Here is a 9,461-nt window from a genome sequence, read left to right on the forward strand (position 1 = left end):
TAATCAACATAATTACAATTATTATTTTTTATTTTTTATTATTGTTTTAAAAAGAGAAACACTAGATTTAAAACACGAAAAGGGGCCGAGATCGATGCTAGAATGAGTAGTATTAGGTTTAAACAGAAAAAATCAATCGAATCAAATTAATTTAAAATTTTATCTTGATTTTTTATTTATTTCGGTTCGTTTCGATTTTTAATTTTAAAAAATTTAATTATTTTAGTTCTGTTTGATTTTAATCAAAAAAAAAAAATCGAATCGAATCAATTAGTGATAATAGTATATTATTTTCAATAGTATAGGGAGATTAGATCACATTAAAGTTAAAAATATTTCAATTAAATTTTAAAATATTAAAAATAAAGTATAAAAAATAAAAAATTTATTAAAAATTCAAATCGATAAAATTGAATCGAATCAGATCGATTTGATTCGATTCAATTTCTAATCAAAATTAATACAGTTCAATTTTCATAAATATTAAAATTTTAATTTTTAATTTATTCGATTCGATTTGATTTGAATCAAACCGAGCAAATGCTTACTCCTAATCCATACAATACAACGATTGGTTTGGTCATTGAAATGTGTTGGCCAAAATTATATTTTAAACAGGAAATCAACACCATTGTTTGTAAGTCATGTATGTGGACATTTTAATTTATAAAATTAAGAAATATATATATTATTTAATAAATAATACATGGAAATATATAGCTTAAGCAATGATTATTGAGATAATAAGAGATTTTATATTGATTAATATTTTTACTACAAATTAAAGTGAAATTGTATATCCTTAAATTGAGTTATTATTTATAAAATGTTATTCGATTTAAAATTTCAATAACAATAATAAATGGGAGCTTGAAACTCACGTATTGCATCTAGCTTTATAAGCCAGCGACTGGGCACAAAAGTCTCCACAAAGTTATCTCCACTAGGCTTAAAGATGGCAACAGGAAAACCGGAATAGCCTGTAAAAAAGTCATAAAAAAGCACAAAGTACCCTGCACTGTCTCTTGAATAACCTCCACGTGTCCTGTCTTATCCTTAACCTTTTCCTCTTCCTTTTTTCCCCCTTCACAGTTCCCTCTCTCACTCTTCAAATCGCGCTATCTTCTTTTTCACGCTTCCCTCTTTTATCTCTAAACACACAACCCTCACTCGTTCCCCTCATCCAAAGCAATAAGCATCTTTTGTCTTGAAAGTCTTAGAAATGGCTACTAATCTTCTTCCCTTGGGTCACGTCGCAATTAGAGCCTCTGCTGCAACAGGTCCACGGAGATCTGGTCCGAACCATCGGAAAAACTCGTCCCCCTCGTCTTCCAACTGGTGGACCCCGCTTTTTGGGTGGTCCTCTGAGCCCGACTACATTGGCTCTGAGAGTAAAGCGGAAGATTTGCAGGATAAAAGGGAGTCAGTTCTGGAGTCAAAATCAATGAGATCTCGGTTTGCTCCAGGTTGCTTTACTGAGGAGAAGGCGAAACAGCTCCGCATGTTGACTAATGATACGTCATCCTTTCACGATGCTATGTATCACTCAGCGATCGCGTCTCGGCTGGCTTCAGACTTCAAAAACAAATCCGATCCGTAGTCCTCCGGCAACTAAGCCTTATAACTCGATATTTATGTATTTCATATGTTTTATTTTCGTTTTTTGTAGAAATAGTTTTGCTAGTAGAACTTAATCTGGCCTGCTATATGTTGATGAATGATGATCCTCTTCCTCTGTGACGCATGGTTTAGTTGATTGATTGCTTGCTTGTAAGAGATGTTTAATCAGGTAACCATATATGCTGAAATCTGTAAATTATTGATGTACAGAAGTTGATAAAATTTCATTATCGTTTCGATTGGATTAAGCAGTATTGAGTGAGCCGTGACGGAAACGTGGATGATGCTTGCGTTTTATCCATTTTCTTTGGGGGATTTATTCATTGATTAATTATTCAGTTAAGCTGATGTTTGCAGCATATTAGCCGGCATCCATTGGGCTAGGGGATCAATCATTCTTCTTTTCTAAAAGAGTTGGTATTGTGTGCTGGGTCCCATTTCATCTCTTGCAAGGGACGAAAATCATCAGGAAGACAGGAACTCGAGCTTATTTTAATCGTGGTTAGATTTGATGATTATGGAGAATGGAAAGCTGAGTCAGAAGATTAATTAAGAAAAAAAAAATATTAATTAGTTTCTCAATTTCACCCTCCATTTTGATAAATATATTTTAATATTTTAATAATTTTATTAATTAATCTCTAAATTTTTAAAAAACTTATTAATTGATTTATTAAATTTATAAAAAAATCTATTAATTAGTTTATTATATTAAAAATATTTTAAATTTTTATAATATTTAATAATTAAAATTAAATAATTAATTAATTAATACATTTTTTAAAAATATTAAATATATTTTAATATTTTTTAAAAATAAATTAATTAATTAATTAATTTTTCATTAATAAATTAGAAATTGACAACGGAAACTTCCTAATGTTTCTTAAATCTTTTCGTGAACCCATTTCCCATGACGCGAAACACTGTTTTCTTAATAAATTCGTTATCCTTTAGGAGTTTTGGAGAATTTGGTTTGAGTTTGAGAATATAAAAAGTAATGCTTCTTTTGTATTTTCTTTTTCTTTTATTTCTCGAAAACATTTTCGTTTAAAGAAAATTGGTTTAATTTCTCCTACTTATTTTTCATGACTTTGTGTTTATTGATAATAAAGAAGTAAAATTCAAGTTGAATGAGGGAGGACAAGAGATGAGATAGAGCTTGATTCAAAAAAAAAAAAAAAGAGATGAGATAGAGCAAAACTAGAGGGAGTGGAAGAGGGGAGAGCAGAGAGAGAGGAGAGAGTGAGAAAGTAATAAATAAAGAGAATCTATTGCGATTAAAATCGAGGAGAAATATTTATTTAAATTAAATTTATATGAATTTATAGAGTTAATGGATAAAATTTTATATAATTTGATGTTAATTATTATAATTAATTTTATTATATGCTAGTTTTATTATTTTGAGGGAGTTTTTCAATTCTTTATATTTTATATGAAATCTGAAGTTCTTCATATTTATTCACTTAATATTTTGGAGTATAAATTGAGTCTATTTAGAGATTTGCTGGCCTCTATTAATTAAAATAAAATTATCAAAAGTCTAAATAATAATTAATATTTAAATTAAGGTTGGACTGTAATATCTATTATTAGCCTTTTGAATTGTTGGTAAAGTATCACGCATTTAGATCCTGGTTGGACTCTCCCAATTTTAAAATATTATTATTATTATTACTCATCAATGAGAAAATACAGCTAAAAAGTGCTTAGGTGATATTTATAAGTTTGCTGGTGATTAAAGCGTCATTACGTGCCGATTGTAGCAGATTTTTTATCACAAATTGAACAAAACACTTGTTAATGCATAAGGATATTCTCCCTTGTAGTCATAAAAAGTACAAAAACTTGGGATTTTAAGCCCATGGTGTGGCATCCAAAGCCCATCCATTTTCGGTTTTTCTTTTTTAAATTCAAATTAATATAATACTTTTTTAATTTTTAATAACAAAAATTATATTATTATAATTTTAAAAAATTACTATTTAATTTTTATATTATAAAAAAACTTTTAATTAACTTTTTAATTTTAGAAAATATATTAAAAATATTTTTTAATTTTTAAATAGTCTACAGTTAATTATAACGTTAATTTTACTAATTAAAATTAATAAAAAAATTAATTAGTAAATTTTTTAAAATGTTAATAATATTTTAATATATTTTTTAAAAAATTAATTAATTAATTTTTCTATAAAAACTAAATAATAAAATTTTCTAATTAAAATAACAAAAATAAATTAATCTGAAGCTTCCCACGTCAAGGTTCTTGGCCCCTCCCCCCCCCCCCCCCTACTCTAATATGTCAAGTATGTCAGCTTATTCTTAAGGCGGAAGCTTCCTGCTCTGGTTAATTATTTCTCTCAAATGCTGTAAAATGCAATTAAAAACCTAATATTTGCCTCCCCTTTTTTTTTTTTTTAATAATATTTGCTCCCTTCTTCTTAAAATAAATTTTAAAAGACTTGTCTCTTTTTTTTAAAAAAAATAGAAAAATAAAAATAACAAATAAACATAATTTTATATATTTTAAACTTCATTTATTTTACAAAAAAATAACTTGTATTTTTAAAATATATTCTATGAAAAATATTTTTAATAAAAAATATTTTTAATAAAAAATATTTTTTAATGAGATAATTTATTTTCTATTATTTAATTTTAATTTTAATTTATAAAATAAAATTTATTAACGAGTTTATATATAAAAATTTTAATAAGAATTTTAAGTATAGAAAATAATTTTATATTTTTAAAAAAAGAAAGTTATTTTTCTTAAAATTAGAAAAATATTTTATGTTGACTAAATTTTTTAAATGTATTAAATACTAGAAGTATTTCAAATACCAAAAAACATTTTTCATCAGGCTTAATTTATAAAATCATAATTTTGATATTTGATATCATCTACCATAATTATATTATTGAAAAATTATGTTTTACTATAAATTAATTAGTAAAAAATTGGTATGTGATAAAATTAAATATCAACATTTCATTAAATATTATTTGATTACATATATTAGAAAAATGTCTTTGATAATGTTAACTTATTATTTTATGCCATAATTTTTTTATTTTTTTATTTTTATTAAAAATAAATTTTCATCCCATAAAAATATATTTGCTTCTATTTTTACATTGATTTAAAAGATGTGTTAAATTTTTACAGACTACACCATTTCTATCTGTACCAACAGGAATTTGCAAGGAAACTTTTTTTTATATGTAGTATCGTGCTGCTGTTAAATTTTCTCCCAACCTTTCTTCAAGCTTTTCTCAATCAAAATACTGGAAAAGAAAATACGTATGTGTTTGAAAATTTGAGTTACTCCCATTCTTGGAATTGGGTTAATTTTCTCTATTGTTTATCTTGTAATCTCGATCCTTGAAGAATCCATCAAAGTATTTGTTATACAATTACATGTCTGCAAGCTATGGAAAATTTAACAGGCTGATACAAAGGAAGACACGACAGTGATGTAACATGATCTCTCTCACCCATTCACAACATGGTCGATAATCAACATATCAAAACAAAGAATACAGAATCATAATTCATTATTGAAGAATCGAATTTCGTTAAACCCAAATTGCGAAAAGGATACACCTAGTAAAAGCCATGGGCAAAAGCACCAGCTAGCAAAGCAGTAAATAGACGGTCCCTTACACCTGGATTTCTACGCAGCGAGATTCTGACTGAAATTGAAACCCACAAACGTTAAAATGGCTCGAAGCCCAATCTAAGGAATCAGAAACTGAGAGGAAGAATGGGAGCATATATAGATGAGAGGAACCAGGAGCTTGAATGGAGGTCCATTGCTTTGCTTTTCAACAGTAGTATCCCTTATGGCATTCATAAGATGAATAAATAAAATACAACAATGATCTTTTAGAAAGAACACGAACATACGCATGAAGGAATGTAGCGAGACTCACAGGATAGATAGAGGGATCGGACGTTGAGGCATAGAGGCGAAGGACAGAGGATCTTCGCGAGGAAATTGTTAAAAAGTTATCGCATTGTACAAGTCTCGTGCTTGGCTTGGGTCCTTGGGTTCGGGGATGGCGGCCAATTTTGTCGAATTACCATACAGTGGTTTGAGACAGATCCAAATTAATATCTTTGAAGATTTCAGATTAATTTTGGATTTTCTATATTAGATATACATTTTATTTATATAAATAATTAATTTAATATAAACTATATTTTATATTAATATTTTAAATTTTTATATATTTTCATTTATTAATATTTGTCATGTCGAGATAAAAATTATTAAAAAATCAGCTTTAAAAAAGTCTTAACATAACTAGAAAAACTAATTTTAGATAAGTTTTATATATTCATAATAATTTCAATACAATTAAATATTTTTAATAACGTTTAAAATAACATTTTAAAGAAAAATTAAAATCATAATTCTAAATTGAACCGGAACTACCTCACATCAAAAATAAAATTTACAGCTCGTCTAAGCCTTCTTTTAATTATAAATAAGTATAGAAAGTTTTGTTTAAAAAAACGTTTTTTAATCAAAACCTTAACACCAAAGGAATTAGGAAAAACACCATTTAATTAAAATTATTAAAATTTAATTTTTAATTAGTTCTCCAATATAGCTATACAAATTAAAATTTAATTCTAAAATTTTTGTATTATTTAAATTATAATTATTTAAAAATTTAATTATTAATTTTAATACAAAATCTAAGTAGGCAATTTAATCTAATTAATTTTGTATTTTTCTTTTAATATTTATGAAATTGACATTTTTATATGGACAGTTTAATTCAAACTGTTACTGTTTAGTATTTTATAAATCAACTATTAACGGTGTAAGTGACGTAGAGTACAAATAAATTATAACTTATAATAAAAATTATATTAAAAAAATTTAAAATATTTTAAAATATACCGGTTAAAGGTCAAAAACTTTAATTTTTTGGTGAGTTAAGTTTCCTCTGCTCCCTTTGTGACTCGATATTCTCACCATTTTCTCTTCCTTAAACTTAATTTCTTCTTTTTCCTTCCTCAAGAAAAACGATATGCGTCAATTGACTATCGATAAAGAAGAAGACGTTGTTGTCCCTATTAAGAGCTCCAGAGATATTCCGATCGTCACTTATGATTTCTGTATGGTGGGGATATTTCTCACATACAATCCAATCAATTTTCAAAATATGTAGACCTCTTTGGCAGATTTATGGTGGCAACCCTCGGACAGTTATTGCATTGAAGGATTTGATTCCTGGTTACAAGCCGGATATTTTATTTTTGATGGAAACAAAAACTTTTAGTTCTCGTATAAAATTTTTTTGTAATTTTTTACGTTTTGATGGTTATTTCTTAATCAATAGACAAGAATTGGGATGAGACCTTTTATTAATGTGGAAGAGTCATGGGTCTGTTTATGTGGTTGACTTTTCTTCAAATTTTATTGATTCGGTTGTTTCGAAAAGTAATATTCAATGGAGGTTTACTAGTTATTATGCGTTTCCTGAATCGCAACGACGATGTCAGTCTTGGAACCTTATTCGAGTTTTATCTCGTAGAAACTCTCTTCCGTGACTTTGTTCGGGAGACTTTAATGATTTAAATGCGAGAGATGAGAAAAAAGGAGGAGTATGTTTGCCAAATTATCTTATGCAGAGGTTTAGACAGACACTTGAGCATTTTTGCCAAATTATCTTATGCAAGGATTTGATTTTAAATGATTGTAAATCTTTGTTAGACTCTAGAACTGATATTTCTGTTAGATGGATTCATCGTAATGCTACTCTAGCTGCTCATACTTTGGCTAGAGAATCTATCAGGCATAATCGTCTCTTTGTTTGATATGATATCCCTCTTCGTTTGATAAAATTTTATTAATACAATCAGTAGTTTTACTTTCAAAAAAAGTCAAAAACTTTAGCAGTTTTTTTATATCGATATCTTATAACGTACTGATAATGCTGAGATTTGGCAAGGCGTCCAAATGAGAACACTTAGGCAGAGGCCTAATTCACTAGATTGATTATTGATCTGTGATCGGTCTGTTGGATTTCTCCATGCTTAACTTTAAGGAAGAGGTCCTATAAGATAAAGAACATGGTTAGGGGTCCATCAGGGGAGTTCCCGGTGCAGACTTCCCGACGATCAAGTCAGATCTGAAAACTTAATGGAGTTGAAGGAAGTAAAACATAGAAGATAAGAGAATAATGATTTAGGTTCCCTCTATGTGATGGAGAGAGAGATATGTTCTTTTTTTAGAGAATGAGAGATCTCCTTTTTAGGGTTAGGTTGGTGTATAAATACATTTGAATAAAATTGATCCCCTTGGTGGACCCCTGACGGAGCAGAGATGCTTTTGTGTATGTGTGTTAGTCAGTACATTAATATGGACTATAGGACAATAAATGCAGAGATGGCCAGTTCGTACTCTCTGCATGCGCGCTTATGCATGTGTTGTACTAAGGAGGCGACCAGTTTATAGGAGGTCGGTATCTTTAACCTAACTTTATCAGGTCGCGTCGGGCTCATCCGACCTATATAGAAATGAGCTCCTTCCGGTTACTGAGATTGACCATATTAGCTTTCAAAGCCTTATTGTAGTACGTGCTTTTGAGGAGATCGGTTTGCCCATCCTCTCCGGTCTTTGAGGAGGTTGGTTTGTCCATTTCGGGTTTTAGTAAACTCAAGAGTGTTACTGGTTTGATTCTTTGTACTTAATAAGTCGGGCTTTTTATTGCCCAGTCTGACCAGATGAAAATGCTTTCAATTCACGTGTATACGTCCGATTTTTATACGTTATCAATTGCCCTTTCGCTTCTCTAATGGTTATTTATGACCGTCAGAGAAGGAAATCCGACCTGCTAATTCGATACCACCTATTCGTTTAGTAGATGCTTATGAATTTCGAAGGGAAGTGCAATAAATGGAATTGGTCAACTTAACATAGACCGAACCGAGAGAGCAAATTTTATATCTTTATAATCATCCCTTCGGGAGATATGATCTAAGTTGTAATACCCGGCTAGTTCAGACATCGGAGTTCCTACCGTCCGGTGGAATTTTGAATGTCAGAGTTTCCCTGAAGGGTAGAGTGAAGGTTTTCTAAAATGTTTTGATATGTTTTAAGTTTTTGATTTGAAAAGGAAATGAGTTTTTAAGAGAAAAGGCTAAGGAAGATTTTCCCACTTTCGGCCCCCTAAAGTTAAAGTTCGGCTGCCGAAAGTACCCCACGTTCGGCCCCCTAAACTTAAGGTTCGGCCCCCTAAAGTGGTGAGGTGTTGCATGGAGCTTTGGCCACCCAACGTGAAGCGGTGGTGCACTTTTAAAGGTGCTATTGAAGTCGCCTTGGTCCAATCCCCACTAAGGTAGACATGACCCCAAAAATACCCTCTGTCAACACTGGCCCCCCAAAGGAGCTACACAGGGCATTCCAACAAGTAATTGCCCAACTGACCTGACACAATGACAGGAGCCGAAGCTTAGGCTATTGGAGTCGCCTGGGTCCACCTAATCTCTGATCACATAATATGCAATGCTTCACATTCGTGATTCTAATGCAATCACCCTAATACATATCATAGCATTCATGATGCATGAACTATGCTAAAGCATTATGTTTCTTTAATAAAAGATTAAGTTTAGTTCTACTCACCTCTAGCCAATGCTTGGCTAACCCTGGGCTAACTCTGCAAACTCTGAAGCAACACTCACTGCTGCTCTCTCTGGTTCCTCTGTTCTGTGCCTACACAGATGGACTCAAGTGAGGGACCAACATACTCTAACATACCTCTAAACATCTCCCCTTAAGACCCCTTAAAACACCTCAAAACATGCATGCAAA

General features: G+C 30.1%; 1 protein-coding gene across 1 annotated transcript; it reads left to right on the forward strand.

Annotated features, from left to right (window-relative positions):
* Nucleotides 1-1,092: 1,092 nt before the first annotated feature.
* LOC110631098 lies at nucleotides 1,093-1,740 on the forward strand. The gene has a single exon (XM_021778814.2). The coding sequence runs from the start codon at nucleotides 1,223-1,225 to the stop codon at nucleotides 1,598-1,600; it is 378 nt and encodes a 125-aa protein (XP_021634506.1). The 5' UTR covers nucleotides 1,093-1,222; the 3' UTR covers nucleotides 1,601-1,740.
* Nucleotides 1,741-9,461: the final 7,721 nt, after the last annotated feature.

Source organism: Manihot esculenta, chromosome 14 (genome assembly GCF_001659605.2).
Source record: "Manihot esculenta cultivar AM560-2 chromosome 14, M.esculenta_v8, whole genome shotgun sequence".
In the NCBI taxonomy this organism is placed as follows: Eukaryota; Viridiplantae; Streptophyta; class Magnoliopsida; order Malpighiales; family Euphorbiaceae; genus Manihot; species Manihot esculenta.